The sequence below is a fragment of the Phoxinus phoxinus genome (genome assembly GCF_949152265.1).
Source record: "Phoxinus phoxinus genome assembly, chromosome: 5".
Taxonomy (NCBI): Eukaryota; Metazoa; Chordata; class Actinopteri; order Cypriniformes; family Leuciscidae; genus Phoxinus; species Phoxinus phoxinus.
The window spans coordinates 15,501,649-15,519,760 of record NC_136880.1 but is presented as its reverse complement, the minus strand read 5'-3'; the positions used below and the strand labels follow the sequence as shown (position 1 = coordinate 15,519,760).

At 38.8% G+C, this 18,112-nt stretch overlaps 1 protein-coding gene across 9 annotated transcripts in view; it reads right to left on the bottom strand.

The window, feature by feature from the left end:
• tnk2b (tyrosine kinase, non-receptor, 2b) overlaps nucleotides 1-18,112 on the bottom strand; it is a gene marked incomplete at its 3' end in the record, with an annotated part of 84,767 nt that overhangs the window by 48,018 nt on the left and 18,637 nt on the right. The window contains exon 4 of one of the 9 annotated variants that reach the window (XM_079614156.1): nucleotides 11,863-11,921. The exons of 6 other annotated variants lie outside the window; for them this stretch is intronic. Coding sequence is in view for 2 of the 3 variants with exons in the window: in XM_079614161.1 (XP_079470287.1) it covers nucleotides 3,211-3,264 (54 nt within the window). Of the gene's footprint in view, nucleotides 1-3,210; nucleotides 3,471-11,862; nucleotides 11,922-18,112 lie in introns of those variants that run through there. 2 more of the 9 variants (XM_079614161.1, XM_079614159.1) reach the window with 2 other exon arrangements.

Here is an 18,112-nt window from a genome sequence, read left to right as displayed (position 1 = left end):
GGGGGGTATTAAGTAGGGGTGTTGAAATTAGTCGTATCGATGCATTGCGATGTGGACGATTGTATCAATGTATTAATAGACCATAATCGATTACAGCCTACTGACGTTTCTCTGACGTCATTCGTCACATACGCGCTTCTCGCGCCAGCGTAAAATGGCGGAGGGAGGCGAAACAAAAGCGAGTAATGAAAAAATTGTAAAAATATTTTAAAATTTACAGCGTGTGTGAGTGTGTGCATGTGCGTGTGCGAGGCCGCAAAAGCGTGTGTGTGTGCGCGGTACTGTAACGGTACACTTGACAGTTTCATGCGCTTTTAGTATTTACTAGTGTTTGTTCTAAATGGTCCAATCGTCTGCTGTGTTCAGACTTAAGTTCAAACTTAAGACTTAAGTTTGATGTTTGCTACATTAAGGAAGTGAACTTTCAATAAGCAGACACAATAAAAAGGGAGTTCATATATCTGACTGCTTGTATTAATTGACGAAAATGTATAGGCATGTGCAGTAATATTGAAAAGTGAGGATGCAACACGTCACATCGTGATATTGAGTATTAAGACAATATTTTCTGTAAAGCTGATGTAAAACATCACACACACTGTGAAAAGTGGCATACAAATAAAACTGATTTGACCTGAGGATAGTTCACCCAAAATTAAACACATTGTCATGAAATATGGTAAACAGATGTTTAAGAACAAATCTCACTGGGTCTCATGCATTAAGCAAGTTTTGAGATTCGGTTTACCCTATTTGATACGCTTCATGTATGTGCGCCGTTGACCAATATTTGTATGCAAAAAAGTCTAAATGAAATGTTCATCATATAATGTGACCATATCTTTTCAGTACACTCTGATTAAAGTGCTTTATTAATCTGGATTACTTATACAATGTTTTTATGAACTTTTTAGAGCTTGAACATTTCATATGGATGGGGGGAAAAAATTGAATATTAAAAAGTATCTTCATTTGTGTTCTGAAGATGAACAAAAGTCTTATGAAGAATTTATTTTTTTATATTTTGCATTATAAAAATGTAAACACCAAAGAAACAAGGTGATGGTGTCGTCATCAAGGAACACTTTCTTCTATGTGCATTTGTGTATGTGACCTGTAGTTACCACCACTGCTTTGCACATTTGGACCGGATGAACCAAGCTTACACCTCACCTCTATATATCGCACCTCACAGAGAAGACGAATCCCTCCTCGCTCTAATGTCTGCCTGCAGGATTATACGATGGTCCATGTCAAACCAGCATCAAACCTGATTAATGGAATCAGAGCCCTACTCTGTTAAACCCATAAGACTACCGAATTGCTTGTTCTAGCCAACTCAACGGTTTATCCAGAAATATTTCTTGTAGTGGTCAGATGGATCACTTGTTCTAATGAGCCACCAGAGGGCAGCAATACACAGAAGTGCTAGTGACCTGTGGCATTTGAATGACACCCAGTAACATCAACACTTTCAGACCTAGAAGATACTTTACATTTACTCATAAATCAGCTAAATCCATATGACTTTACATTTAGCATGACCCTCCCAATAGTATACACCGTGTTGAAGGGATCCCAGATTATTTACTCTCCCCCAGAATGCAGATAAAAAACCCATAATCTTCTCTAAAGTCCAGTAAGCTCATCTGGAAATGTCATGCAGACAGAAGACAGAAAAAAACATCGAACAACTAAAAAAGACAACACATGTTTCTGTGTACATGCTCCAATTCTGCTTTGTAAGCGATACTGGATATGCAGCTCAATTCTCCAGCACAGCTAAAACATAGTTTTCTCATAACTTCCACTCAGTATTTCAGAGAAAAACAATATTCAGAATATTCTGCAATAAATGTAGAGCATGACTTGATTTAATCCACTGGGATTTAATCGGATCAAGCAAGAAAATGAAAGTACCGAATTACTATAGTTACTTGTTTAATGGCAAGATTAACATTCTTTCAAACGAGTTGTCCTCAAAGACAAACGCATGCACCAATTCCCCTGTTATGATCCCTATATAGCCTCCTTCATACAGGATCCTTCACATATTTTTCCTTCTGAAAAATCTCCAGAAAAGTTCCGGTAACTTGTCAAGCATTGCATGATTTTGTTCATTCCCACTACCAGAGCTTTGCTGTGTTCTGTGCTTTCATTCACACATCCTGGAGAGTCTCATAAAGATAAAGTGTCCTGCTCTCTCTCTCTGTGTGTGTGTGTGTGTGTGTGTGTGTGTGTGTGTGTGTGTGTGTGTGTGTGTGTGTGTGTGTGTGTGTGTGTGTGTGTGTGTGTGTGTGTGTGTGTGTGTGTGTGTGTGTGTGTGTGTGTGTGTGTGTGTGTGTGTGTGTGTGTGTGTGTGTGTGTTCGATCCTCTCATAAACAACTGTACATACTAATGTATTTGGTTCCCTGGTCTCATTCGCAGTTGTAGTTATTTTATAGTTATTGCACTGTTTACATTGATGCTGGGATTAATCCCAGTAAAGATATTTGGGTCTGATTCAGCATAGGATTGTTCTGAATATTGGCCTGCATTCACACAGTGCATTCAAATTATTTATCATTTTATTCTTGAATAAAATTTTCAAAAGAACAGCATTTTTATGAAACCTTTGATCAATTTAATACATCCTTGCTGAAAAAAAGTAACTTGAATCTTTTACTGGCCTCTAACTTCTGAATAGTAGCACACACACACACACTATACTATAGCGCAGCCGAGCACCACCCAGAGCAAACAATGCCATGTAAACATCAGATGCGGTTGTTCAGACTAAAAAATAACAACAACAGCAGAACAGTCTCTCTCATCTCACATGCTCTGTGGCCAAAGACCGGTGTGTGTGTGTGTGTGTGTGTGTGTGTGTGTGTGTGTGTGTGTGTGTGTGTGTGTGTGTGTGTGTGTGTGAGACAGAAAGGTAAATTTAGAGCACCCACCACCATGCTAATCAGAGTACCACACATCACATGACGAATCATCCACATGTGGGTTACTGTAACGTCTTACAGACACACTGACACACTTACCAGAAGTGTGAGCATCTACTTAGTGGACAGTCAGTGTTTATCCACCTTTGAGCATGCAATTCTGACTGTACACAGGAGATGTGAAATGGACAATAAAACAAATGAAAACACTAAAAATAGATATTCGAAATAGGTAACACCAACAAAACTGTTATCAGTTATCTAGGCAGTCTGTGATACCTCGTCCTCATCGCAATCGCTGGGCAGACGCTGGTATTCTGCCACGTCCCCCATGTTAAGGTCAAACGAAGACTCCAGCTGTGTTGCACGTCCAGTTCAAATCGACATGGATGTGGCCTGATCTTTTGCGCTCAGGTGACACCGCTGATTTCTGCTCCTCATATCAAGCTGCTGCTCCTGGTTCCTTGATATCTGGTCAGAGAGTGTGAGTGTGATGCCACACTAGTCAGTCCATCACATCCATAAGCATTTCCCCAACTCTATTGTGTACAAAGCAGAAAGCACATTCTCTCTCACTCAGCTGTTTCTCAATTGGGCTCCTTCATCTGAAACGCTCCATCCCTCCCTCTCTTCCTTTCACAAACAGCTGTGTGCGATGGGAGGTTTTTTTTAATGGAGTCCTGATGCCATGGGCTAATCCCTTGTTATTGTTGTCATGTTTTCCTCTCTAATTTCTCCCTCCTTTTCTTTTCCCCTCGATCTTTAAGCCCTGGCTGGCGGTCTCCGCTGCTGCAGTAAGTGGTTGCCCCCGACAACAGTGGCTACCTCGTCAAGTGCACTCACCAGTGAGCAGTGGGCTTGAGGCTCTCAGCCAATCAGAACGCACGCAGGCGCTGCTTGATGAAGAGGCTTTAATCCGGCAAGCGAGTGCGTTAGAGAGAGAGTAATAGATGGAGAGACAAAAATCAGGGTCATCTGGGGACCCATAGTCCATGCATTTAGATGGATGAATCCATCCGGAGATGACGGGTAGTCTGTTTGCTTCCTCCCGTCTCCTAATCTCTCCACATTGAGCAGGCTTAATGTGTGGCCAATCTGCTGTTTTTCAGCCCACCCAACCAGCGGTCTTTGCTCGTCTGACCCTGGGAGGCAAAGACTGAACTAGGATACCAAAACAGCTGCTGTGTCAGCTCACAAGCGCTTCGTATTAATGCAGATTTCCCCTAGCACATCTGGAGAATATGTACATCCAGGTACGTTTTTCTGTCTAGGGCATTAATGTGATGTTTTCCTCATTACAGAACTGTCTGTGCCGCATGAACACTGCAGTCTCAGTGCTGTAAGCTATGAGAGAAACATTTTCCGCCCAGGTGTGAACAATACAGTACACTCTGTTCCTCTGACAACCATCACAGACACACTGCCAAGCCACTCTCTATTTCTCTCGCATCCATCCAGAAGGTTTCATATGTAAATATCTGGGTCCTTCCTTTCCCGGGAAAGCTCATTTGAAATCACCCCAACTATCCGTTCAACAATTGGTCAACAGGATGCCAGTAAGCGCTCTTCAACTGGGAGTCCTTCCCATGATTATTCGGTGCAGTTATTTTTCTCTTTTATAAATAAATAAATAATAATTCACTAAGGGATGGTTGAGACTGTTTGCTGGCCTGCGACTGCACATTAATGGTCCTATCTACATGCTAAACTACATACTACACAAAACAACACTACGGTTCATTATATTTAAGTAGGAATGCATGCAAAAATCCCCCCAAAAAATGCTACATGTTTGTTATGTATTTGAGTATCTATTATAACGGAGGTCTGTAATTCTCTCGATCAAGTTCAGCTGGTCTCATGCTAAAATTGTGTCTACAAAAGGGACAAATTGCTGTCGGTTTGATAAGCACTGAAGAAATCTATGGGCTGAAATGTCCGTTCACCGGTCTGTTTTTAACTTTCTGCACTTTGCACTTTTTCATTATGCAAGTTAAAAAAATATTAAACATCCAGACCTCAGTTAAAGCATGTTGTTTTGGTGTGTGTTTGTTTATTCATTCAGTATGCTGACATCTGCTGAGGATTTTATTACTTTACAATAAAATTTTCACATTTAAAATTATTGATTTTAGTCTTTAGACGAAATATTATAGAGTATTCATTTATAAAGTAGGGCTGCTCAATTATGGCAAGAATCATAATCACGATTATTTTGGTCTATTGAAATCACATTTTTTTAACACTATTATTGGTGGTTGATATACTCAGTCTAATTTCATAATACGAGTCATTTTAAATTCCACAACAGAAATTGAATAAAGCAATCAAAATGTAAAATAACACTGATGTATACAGTTGTATTCGAAATTATTCAACCCTCATAGCAAATCTTTACAGAAATGTACAGACTTTCAGCTGTTTGCAATGAACAAATCAAAAAAAGTAATTGAAATGGCTCAACACAACAAATGTTTCAAGTGGTTTCCCCCAATTGAAAATGCAACTTAACTTCTGCAGTCTCAAAATTATCCAACCACCTGAATAAAATCCCTCACAATAGCACAAATCTGCAAAACAGGTGTTGTCTCAAGCACACCAAGTTGTGCTCGAGCTAGAACACATGAAATATCTGAACTGGTTAAGGTGGGCATACACTGTGATTTTCATCGATTTTGAGCCGAATTCTGACTTGTGCGACTTTTTCGGGTCGGGACGATTTTTTAGCTTTATCGTGCGTCAATTGTCGTGCAGTGTTCGTGAAGTGTTCAGGGAGAAACGAGAGGCGATTAATCTCTCCCGACCAGCAATCGGATAGCCGGATGAATTTCTGGCATGTCAGAAATTATGGTCGCTCCTCGTGACTATATCACACAGTTGAAGCAGAGCTACGAACCGATTGCCCTAAACTCAGTGTGTTTTTTTCCCCTCACGCCTGCGCGAAAACAGAAGTTTAATCAACTAATTCATTTGTTTTTTAAATAAAGCGGTTTTTAATTTTCATTGATGACTAATTATTGCAGTGTTCGGACATATTATAGACTGTAAATAGTTGATGTAAATAGTAGAATGATATGCCTATAATTCATTGTGATCGACCTAAATGTTTTAGACAATTTTCAAAAAGCTTCTATGTAATATTTTACTATCCTCACAGTGCGTTGGTTTTACGGTGATGCGCTATAAAAATTATTGCGAGGCAAATTCATTATAATAGCCTATCAATTTAATAATAAAAGTAGCTTAGGTCTCCCCTAATAATAATAACAAATAATTTAATACATAAATTGGAAATTCATAAATCATGTTGATATTGATAGCTGAGGCTTGTTTTGACAATATCTCTGGATAGATGATATTGTCTATAGGTGTATGTATTTCACACGTATAGTGTGAGCAGTCAAGTTGCACCTCGACATTCGGACCGTATAGTGTGAGCACATAAATCCTGAGATTTGGCTTTACATCGCTTGCAATCTACTCGTTCAGTGTGAGTAGGTAATCTTGCTGAAATCACACAGACATCGCACAGTGTATGCCCGCCTTTAGGTTTGTTGAGTGTCACGTTTGACTGCATGTTCTAAATAGGGAAAAAAAAGAAGTCAAAATATAGAGACAAAAGGAAATTGAAGGCAATAAATGTTCCTAGACACCGTCTAGTTGGCAGAGTTTGTAAGTTCAAAGTTAAAGGAACAGTTACACTACCTGGGCAGAGCAGAAAAGGGAAGCTATCAACGGCTGCAATCAGATTTCTGAGAAGCCAGGAAACCCTTTAGTGACTGCAAAAGACCTGCAGCCAGACATGGTGGCAACAGGCACTGAGGTTTCAGCTGCACAGTAAGGTGCGTACTAAACGCATGCGGTTTCCATGCCAGAACTCCAAGACTACACCACTACTGACCCAAAAGCACAAGAAAAGTCGGCTCCAATTTGCTCAAAATCATATAAATAAGCCACAGAGGTTTTGGGATTCTGTTCTGTGGAGCGATGAAACAAAACTGGAACTTTTTGGCCCTGTGGATCAGCAGTATGTCTGGAGGAAGAAGAATGAAGCATATGCTGAAAAGAACACTGCCTGCAGTTAATAATAATAATAATAATTCATTACATTTATATAGCTCAGTTAAGCATGGTGGTGCTCAGGGATGCTCTGGGGCTGCTTTATATCCTCTGACACTGGAAACCTGCAGCATGTGGAAAGCAAGATGGATTCATTGAAGTATCAGGAAATCTTAGGAGAAAACGTCATGCGGAAGCTGAGGCTTGGGTGTCACTTGACCTTCCAACAGGACGGATTGGAAGATTCTACAGTGGCCATCATGGTCACCTGACTTGATCCCGATAGAGAATCTCTGGTGGGATTTGAAGAAGGCGGTTGCAGCACGCAAACCCAAGAATATTACTGAACTGGAGGCCATTGTTCATGAGGACTGGCCTAAGATTTCTCAGAAACCCTGCCAGAAGCTGATGTCTGGTTAAACATCTCGTTTGCAGAAGGGGTCATGACAGCAAAATGATGTTCTACTAAGTAATAAAGATGCTTGCCATGAAGGAGTTGAATCGTTTTGAAACTGCAGAAGTCATTAACAGTTGCATTTTCAGTTGAATTTTGGGAAACTACTCGAAAAGGGAAAAAACGGCAACCAAGTACAATAAATAGACTGAAAAGGAAGATATTAACATTAAATCACATCATCTTCTCGGTTCTTTAATTTGAGTGTAGAGGGGGGTGACCAGGTTGAACAGAGGATGTGTTAGTGCCAGGTCACTATTCTCATCGGTCTCTTTCGGCATGTTTCAAAGCTTTGTTAGCATCAGAACTCACTCTCTCTCTGAGCAGATGGCTGAAGCATCAACAGCAATGTCATTAAATCCCACTTCACCCACATTCCCTCCTCCCCCACCCACTGTTAGGGGATATTCTCCTGCTGCCAGGCCATAACCGCACACTTCAACGTGACACACAGACCAGCGTTCACCCCTACACGATCTCATTCTAAACTGAATCAACAGGCAGTTTAACTGGAATGATTTAGAGTGAAACAAAGTACTGGGCTTGTGGTGTTGATTTAGAGTAGGACATGGCCTTACAGAAGAAACAAGTCTTAACGACATGATCGAAGTCACAATTATTTAACAAAAACCCTAGTTACACAGCTCTTTGTTTAACACCACATGAACTCCTTACCAAACACCAAGATGGTAGCTGCTGAAACAAAGGGAAAAGATAAAAGAAAGTTGAGAGCGATGGGAAAGAGAGAAAGTAGGTGTATGTTACAGTCCATCACCATGGTGCTTCTAAGCATTCTCTCAAATCAAGCTTTAAAACAGGGCTATATGATATCCCACATGACCACTCACACAGGTATGGAAAAGGGATTTAGAGCCTATAGACTGACCTGCATACTAAACAGGGACTGTTATAGCTATGTGAAGACTAATACATCCACACTCACATGAAATCTGATTTCCAGAGGCTGCATGTTACAGTGGAGATTCATTTTCTATATGCAGCACGCATGTGGAGACTGGAGAAGATTGCTTTTTATTGATCACTCCTCTGCATATGCCACAGAAGAAGCCAGTGGCCAGATTATTTGCTGATTATGCTCAGAAGTCTACATTACAGTAGTGTGTTGGCTGACACAAAGACATCTAAAATTGTGCTGCTATTTCATGCCACTTTGCATCTCTCATGCAGACATGCTTTTCTCAATTCTTCCCACTGACTGTATGCATATGTAACCCTGGTGCAACCCTTTAACTAACTGAGGCTTGTATTATTTTTCCAAGCAAATAAAACAAAAACTGGCCATCAATTACTGTACTTAAACAGTTGTTCAGGGTAAAAGTCAACAGTCACTAGAGGTGATAAACAGAAGTGAAAATAATATTCTTGGCCAAAACAAAAACCTAAAATGATATTAACATCATATTTATATCGAATTACTACGGTAACATCTAAGCTACCATATGTTATACATATTAATATACACCAGTGTTGGGGAAGTTACTGTTAAAAAGTAGTGTTTGCTCGTTACTCGTTACTTCTTAAAAAAGTAATCCGTTACTTTACTTAAGTTACCCCTTTTGGAAAGTAACTTTTTACGTTACTCGTTACTTTTACGTTACTTTTATGTTGCTTGAGTTTGGCCAGAACCCAATATCTGTTCCTAAATGTGTAGGCCTACATAAAGTTCTACTATGAACTCTACCTATTGATAAACTAGAAGAAGAAAAAAAACTAGAAAAAAAAAGAGATTTTGAGATTTAAATAACATTTGAAAAACCTGTATAAAGTGAACACCAAAGAACAATATTAATTATTGAGCGGTGGTGAAGCTTTCATGAAAAATATCACAAAGAACCGGCAAAAGTAATGATTATGAATATGTCAAATATAGCAAGGAGACATTTTAATCGTTTATTAATAAACAAGTGTTTTCTGTCAGTGTCGGCTGCAAAGATGAAGTTGACAATGCTGACTCGCGATCTTCGCAGTAGTGAACGCGCCAGAGAGAAATACACATTTCATACGGATTACATAAGCAGAGAGTCTGTTTTCTTTCGTTTTGAAGTTTTGTTTAAAAGTACACATTTCAAGCTTGCTGTATATTTGAGGCAAAGCTTATACGCTGAGTTTGGGTTCATTATGAGGCGAGCTCCAGATCACGTACCGGCATGGAGCTCCTGAGAAATCCAGATTATATTGCCTGCTATATTTACTTCTTATTTATTAAATCCAGGCAATTGGTTGATGAAACATTGATTAAAATGAATATACAATTAATACAAAACGAAATTCACTTTAAAGAAAGGCTTTCTACAAAAACAAATTTAATGGAGTGGTCAAAATAATTTCTGCCCACTCTATTTGTCTCCCGATTGCGTATCTTATGATTTTACTCATGCTTTTCACCTTTCATATAATCAACATAGATTAAATAAAAACATATATTTTATTTAAACATAAATATTAAACTAAATCGTTTTCTTTAATGAGTAGGCTACAACACGTAGGCCTATTAGACTACAGTACAGAGAAATGTAATGTCGGAGCGGGATTTGAGTGAACGCCGTCTTACCGGTGAGCATGTGGGGGAGAGGTAGGATTTTCGAACAATCATCGAACAATATTTAGCTTGATATGCCAATCTTTAATATTTGGTGTTTTAAATGCCAACCCTTCTTCATCCGGGGGGTAGTATTACTTTTGGTTTGCGCAGTGTAATTCACAGAATTGACTGCTCTGCTGCTATCAGCCTCGGTCACGTACCGTGTGGAGCTTGTGACTATTGCAAGCGCGCAGCTGAGAAGACAGTGTAACGAAAAGTAACGTTGTGGCGAATTGAAAAAATAACTACGTTTCGTTACCAAATTTTCAGTAGTAGCGCGTTACACTACTTTTTACACGGAAAAGTTGTTACGTTACTGTAACGCGTTACTTTGTAACACGTTACACACAACACTGATATAGACATACATAACGTAAAACTTCAAATAATAGCCGAGTCCCAAATAGACGCCCGTCTCTTTTACACGCCTGGTGTGGCTACAGGTTTGGATAAATAAAGGCCGGTCTCAAATAGAGGCCTGGTCTGTTTTTTAGTTTCAGATTGTATTTAATCTTCTAAAACCCGTCAGATCGCCTGTTTAAGCCAGTTCTATGGTGCAGATTGCGCACGCAAGAGAGCCCTGCGCATCTGGCCGGGAGCAGTTAGCGCAAGCAAGGCAGGCAGAGTTAGCGGAGGCCAGAGAGGGAGAAGTGGAGGAGAACGACGAGGAGGAGTTCGCCAAGGAACTTGTATTTGAGAGAACAAGTTCATGGCCTCGATGGATATTACCGGTAACTTGTATTGTGCAGCCCATGGCTGTCAAATTGTTTCGTTTTTTTATGCTGCCAATAATCTAAAGGGGGTCGCACACCGGACGAGAAGCGCAGCGTTGCGTCGTGTCTATGACAACTCGAGGTATCGCACACCGGACCCGCACTTTGTCAGTTTATGGCCACCGATATTGTTATGTTTAAGGGCATTATGGAATTAAGATCATGTCTGTACTATGTTATGATTGTACTGTACAATTAAATACAATCAAGCGGAAAAAAACAAACGTTGAAGTGCTGCGAGTCAACCTCCTCTAAAGGGCAGCACACCGGACGAGAAGCGCCGCGCCACATCGCGTCTATGACAACTCGAGGTATCGCACACCGGACGAGAAGCGCCGCGTCTATGACAACTCGAGGTATCGCACACCAGACGCACACTTTCTCAGTTTATGGCCTGCGATATTGTTGTTTAAGGACATTATGGAATTAAGATCCTGTCTGTACTATGTTATGATTGTAGGCCACTGTACTTTATCTCAGAGTGTCCGTTAACTGAATGAATTGAGAATATCATCCGAAAATTCATTCATTCAACCAGCTGATTTCTGTAAATGAATGTAAAACGAATTGTATATTGCAGCGCAGAGTGAAGTCATAACGATGATTTGAGACAAATAAATGTAAATTTAATATAAAACTATGTAGCTAAATGGCACTCTGTGGCGCGGAAGGATTTTGAACGCGGACAGACGGCAAATGGCGCCGCCGGTATAGAGAATAATGTGTTTGAATTTTAAAGACGTGGCGCTGCGCGACGCATATATTTATCGGTTAAACCAACATCTGTTTGATTGTTTTGTTGTGAACTTGAATGTCATCTTCTGTGAAGAAGACTGCAGTTACAAAAAAGAAACTAGATGGTAGGTTATTTTGCTGAAGTTTCCAATTGACTGAAGTTATTGTTACATTATGTTCTTAAAGGGCACCTAATTATGACATTTAAAATGTTCCTAATGTTGTTTAGGGAGTCCCCAACAACAGGTTTACATGCATGCAATGACAAAAAACACTTTTGTTTTCGTATAATATGCATTTATTTTTACCTGATTTGCTCACCGACTCCCAAATGATTCGTTCAACGACTCGTTTTTCCAAACCCCTCCTTTGAAAATGTAAACAAATTCAGAAACAAAAAACAGGAAAAAATAGGAACCTAAAGTAAATGTATAAAATTACACTATACTATAAATACAGTAGATTAATAAACATAAAAGAATGCAACAAATAAAAAATAGGTCACTCAGGTCACCGAGGTATAAAATATATTCTTAAAATAAAGAATGACTTTTGAAAAAGGTACACAGGAGAAAAAGAAAAAAAATCTCAACCAATCATAGCCCTAACATGGCCCATTATCCCTACTTCCCAGAAAGCTTTACAGTTACCTTTATCCACAGACAGGGGTGCATGGGATAGGAATCCAGGATAAACACACACATTGTGAGTGTGTGTGCAGGCTGACTAATCTCTGCTTTTGTGGCATCTTTCTAGAAAGCCTTGTGCAGCCATGTGAGCCAAGCTGGCATCAAGGCAGTGTGTGTGTGTGTGTGTGTGTGTGTGTGTGTGTGTGTGTGTGTGTGTGTGGGTGTGTGTGTGTGTGTGTGTGTGTGTGTGTGTGTGTGTGTGTGTATTTAACAGGTGTGGTTTAGGAGGGTATGCGAGGCGAGAGGATTACTGATCTCTAGTGAAGAGTGGAGGGGACAGGGTGACCCAGGTGTATCCTGGGGTCATCATACTAATCCACTGAGCCTGGAGTGATGGCATCCAGCTGCATCACGCTTGAGCGCAGCGAGACAGTTAGAGAGACTGACAGACTAGAAGTAATGTGCTATAAATGACAGACAAACAAGAAGTGATCTGTGCAGGGTTACTAATAGATGTTCCTACTGCAAATTAGATTTATGAGCTTAAATAATATTAAAACAGCAGCAGGAAAAAGGGTCCTTTAAAAATGAGTTTTATTCTATTGCAAATGTTTAGTTGCACTCCAGTCCAACACCCATTTTCTCTGACCTGAGGAAGGTTGACAGCCCTAATATTAGTGACTGACAGGAATGAAAAACCTGCAAAGCATGCCTTGTGTCAACAGGGCTACACACTAACTAGGTATTGACTGTGGTTCTGTGCATACAGTACATAAGCAGACTCACTCTCACTCAAATTCAGTTGTGAGATTGAACATTTAAGGGAGTCACTTCTTTAAAAAACAAAATATGTTTGAACAAGTATTTTAGCACTACAAATAGTGGATAATAATGACTGCTGTACTTCAGACAATGGCCACAGGAGGCAGCAAAGCAAAGTGAAACAAGCTTAAAATAAGCCAAGTCACCTTTATATACTGCAGATTGTTTCAAAGCAGCTTTACAGTGAAACGATGCATTTACACTGTTGTTCAACTGAAGTTGATTCAGCAAAAAGGTAGCCCCAAAGAGCAGTAACGTCTTATACAAACAGATTGGAAACCTTCAAAACTTCACAAATGTTAAGATGTAAAAGATCTTTAACAAAATCTATATAGGCTATCTTACATATGATTTGGTGCTTTTTTACTATATGAAAATTTTTATACATTTATAATAAGTTACAAAAATGTAACTGTGCTGTGTTTCACACAGGAAATAAAAACACGTATACTTGCACACGGCACTCACACCTGTGAAATGCATTGCCTCACAGCTAAGCCTGTCCTAAAGTTGGGTGTCAACCAGGCACCGCTGATCACTGGAGACTGTCATTCTAAAAATAGATCCTCAGTAAGACATTAGACGTTGTTACACTAAAATCTCAATTCAGGGTTTGTAAACCTCTGGGGGTTTGTGAGTTGATGAAAACATAATTATTATTAAAATCGAATGAAACATTAAAATTAACAAATGGCTGCACAATAAACCAAAATAAAACATTGATTTTTATTTTAATCAAATTGTAAAATGAAAGTGGATAATTTAAGCAGGGATTGATGCTTCGTTTTTGTTTCAAAGACCACATGTGGAGGAAAAAACGCACTGGCGCCGTTGTACTGTGGCTGCTGTCGCATCATCCAAGTGGATGCTGCACACTGGTGGTGGTTGAGGAGGAGAGATCCCCTGATATGATTGTAAAGCGCTTTGGGTGTACAGTAGTACATATGTGCAAGTGCTATATACAGTATATGCCTCATTCATTCATTCATTCATTCATTCATTCATTCATTCATTCATTCATTCATTCATTCATTCATTCATTCATTATAAGGGGTGAAAAGGATTGCAGTTGATCTGTGATACAGTACATATGGACCAAGCTCAACAGATCGGCATGCATGTGATTTGCGGATTAACTGCTAAGTTTAACCATCATAGAATTAATGTTCATCATTTGGATGCGTTTTGTCTTTTGCCAATTTACACATTCAAACAATTTTAAACGCCCGTTTGTCTTTGTGCTGTGCTTCCAAATCCCTACTAACACTCATGTCCTCTAGTACATTACTTTCTTTTTCTATTTGTCTTGTTTACTCTGCTGTAAACAAAGCAGACTTCATTACATCTAGTCATTCAAGTCTTAACTTCTTTGTATCACTCCCTCCTCTCCCTTTCTTCTCTGCAAATATCTCTACTGCTAAGAGTACTGTACATACTACCACAACCAAATTAACATTTTCCTAACAATTAAACCTTTTCCTTTCTTCGAAAGCTCCTTTCTTCTTCAACAGATGACGACTTTGCCACATTCTTCATCCTCAACTCACATCATCAACACCTCTCTTCACACTGGTACCTTTCCCACAGCATTTAAGCAGACTCGGATAACCCTAATGCTTAAGAAACCTACGCTAAATCCAGCACTTTTAGAAAACTACACCCGGTGTCCCTTCTTCCATTCATTGCCAAGACACTTAAACGAATCATGTTCAAATAAGTCTCTACCTTTCTTGCGCAGAACAATAGGGCTGTGCCGGTACACTTGACAACCGGACCTTAATAGCTCCGGCGGTGGTCCGCCAAAACACATTTTTTGTATATGAATGTTGTTTTACATGAATATTATGACACGAGTGAAGCACAAAGCTTTGTTTACAAAAGAAATAGGCCTAGTAGGTTAGCAATTAAATGTTACATCGCAGCCATGGAAACGTTTGGATTCATGACGAATGAGAGTTTATTTAACCATAAATTTAAGCTTTGTCGGCTTTGAATTCTGGTTTGCGATCTGGTCACCCGATAATCAGCAAATTTAACAATATTCCATTAGTTATTCCTTATAGAAAGCTTGAATTGTCTACTTTTAAACAAAACTATTCCAAACGAAAATAAACCGACTAGCCTGCTCTCGGCTTATGTATTCTGTGCATTTCTCTCTACAGGCTCTATATCACTGTGAAGATGGCGAGTCAGCATCGTCAACTTCATCTTTGCAGCCGACACGGACACAGAAAACACTAGTTTGTTAATAAACAATAAAAATGTCTCCTTGCTATATTTGACACATTCATAATCATTACTTTCGCCAGTTCATTATGACAGCTGTTATGTGCGTTATTGGCAGCGTCACCCTCTGGTTACATGAACGTGTCACCACTGCATCAGCACCGAAAACATGGAGATTTTATTTTAGAGAATATGCCTAAACCTATTTGATATTCTATAATTAAATCAACCAATCGAATATTCAATAACCTATATAGCCTACATTTTTACTTTTTGTACGTCAAATTGTTACTAGAACTTCCTGGTCCTGCCGATCTGCCTTAGACAACATTAGGAAGATCAGGCCCTTCCAATAAGAGCATATTACACAACTTACCTGACCACTCAATCCCAGTCTTTAGCTATTTTAAAGAAACGGCTATATATCTGCCCAAATTTTCAATAATTAAAAATCAATCACTTAAAATCATTAAGTGAAATGCTTGCACTGTCGAGCCCTGTTAATACATAAATATTTGTGTTAGAACCTAAAAAGTGTTTAAGTTCTTGCAAAGAGTGAACACCCTTAAAAATAACCACCAGCAGCAAGGTAAAAAAAAAAAAAATTCAGAAAATTGGAGAATTACATATTGCCTCAATAAATACTTCCAAATAATTATCCCGATACAGAAAGATGTATTGCAGTATTAATGTAATGGGTCTTCAATGAAACTGTATATTCACTAAACATATTTAATTGTGCTCAGTCAATCTATCAAGTCAAAGTGAAAAATATGTGTTGGCTGAAGAAGTCCTACATCCAAAAAACTACATACACAAGCAAAATGCGCTTGAGGAAAACCGATGGTACGGAGAATTTAAATATGGATTCACAGGAAAGCGAGCGGAGCTGAAACAGCCGGTGCTGAAGACCAAAACAAACATCAATCCCAAGAGAATACAGATATTCAAAGTTACCAGTTTCAAGATGTTAAAGGGCACCTATTATGGAATTTTGAAATTTACCTTTCATGTAGTGTGTAACATAGATCTAAGTGAACAAAAACATCCTGCAAAGTTTGAAATATGAAAGTGCACCGTATATAAAGTTATTGTCTTTCAAAAGTGAGAGTCGACTCTGAGTCATTTTTATGAATCGTTAGAAGACCGAAGCTTTTTCTCTGACTAGATGACGTCAACTTGTCAAGTTATTTGAATACGATACGCCCACTTATTGCGCTCCAAGGCCAGCAGGGAAAACTTGAAAACATCATGGCGACGAGACGCTGTGTTCTGAAGTGCGACTCAAAAGCCAACTTTTTTCATCTGCCCAAGGAGGAGCATTTGAAGACTAAATGGCTACAATTCATATATACAACTATACCACAGAAGTATAGTCCGAGCCTTGTGCTTTGTTCGCGCCATTTTGAAGACGATTGCTTTAAATGCAATCAAACTTGGATTCGCGAACCGGCTGATATTGACAGAAGGTTCAGTTCCAAGTGTATTTGCATCAGCTACCTCATCCGTATCACAACCTGTAAGTGTTATTAATAATTGTTGCTTTTATGTTTTATGTAGCATGCTTAATTATTATTTTGTTTGTTGTGTAAGCACCGTTTAGCTTCTAGGTCTTCAATGACAATTGTATTGAGATATGTGAAGTGTTTGTCGTTGTTTTCGGAGTTGTCTTAAAGAATAGAGTAAGGCTCGTAGTAACGTAACTGCATTTATTATTTTATTTTTTGTAAAAACGTTATGTTTATGCATCGGGCTAACGCAAACAAAGACTGATTGTGCTTTTACAATATGAACTCTGGGCTATAGTATGCCCGCTAACATAACATTAAATTCTTTATCTTATTTTTAGTTTTTTACTACAAACTACAAAGCAGTGGACTATAATCATTATTATAACACAATTTAATTGATAAAAGCATCATTGTACTCCGTGTTAAACAATAAGTATTATCTCTGTAAACACTGCAAACATTTTACTTATTGGATACAACCGACAATCTCTGCACAGAGTATACCAATCACAACTGACTGGGTCATCTGACCAATCAACGCAGATTAGCGTCGCGCAAAGGAGGGGTTTGGAAAAATGAGTCGTTGAACGAATCATTTGGGAGTCGGTGAGCAAATCAGGTAAAAATAAATGCATATTATACAACAACAAAAGTGTTTTTTGTCATTGCATGCACGTACAACTGTTGTTGGGGACTCCCTAAACAACATTAGGAACATTTTAAATGTCATAATAGGTGCCCTTTAAGGTGTGTATTGACCACTGAAATTATTCTCCAACGTTTTGCTTAGGGACCCCAGTATGAAGTTTAAAAACCATTTTGTAGAATCGAGTTCATGCATTCAATGTTTTCATGATTTTTTCCCATTTACCACATAATTATCTAATGGTAGTTATAGTTTATATTTAGTTTTATTTTCCCCATGTCATAAAATAAAATAAGTAATTTGTTTCATATGTGCACCACCGCTGTGTCTTTAGATTGCAGCTGGCGTCAGCTTATTGCCTTTTAATATCAAATACATCAAGCTTGTGATTTTCTTATTCATCCATTCATTTTATTTTTTGCTTGTGTTAGTAACTTTAAGCAGTCCTGATAGCTGGATATATTTGCATACCACGAACTAAACAAAGCAAAATCTACAGGGGAACTTAGTCATTAATGTTATGGTATTTGTATTTGCAGGTTTTTAACCATGCAGTGGTTAAAAGTTTTGAAAGTGGTTTTGAAAGTTTTCTCGACCCCATATCAAGACATCCTGTTATGCTGAAGACTTCAGTATTTCGGTGTTTTTCCTTTTTTTAAATTTGTTATTTTTACCAAATATCCTTTGTTGAAATTGATTTGTTAATAAAGTGATGTGATAAAAT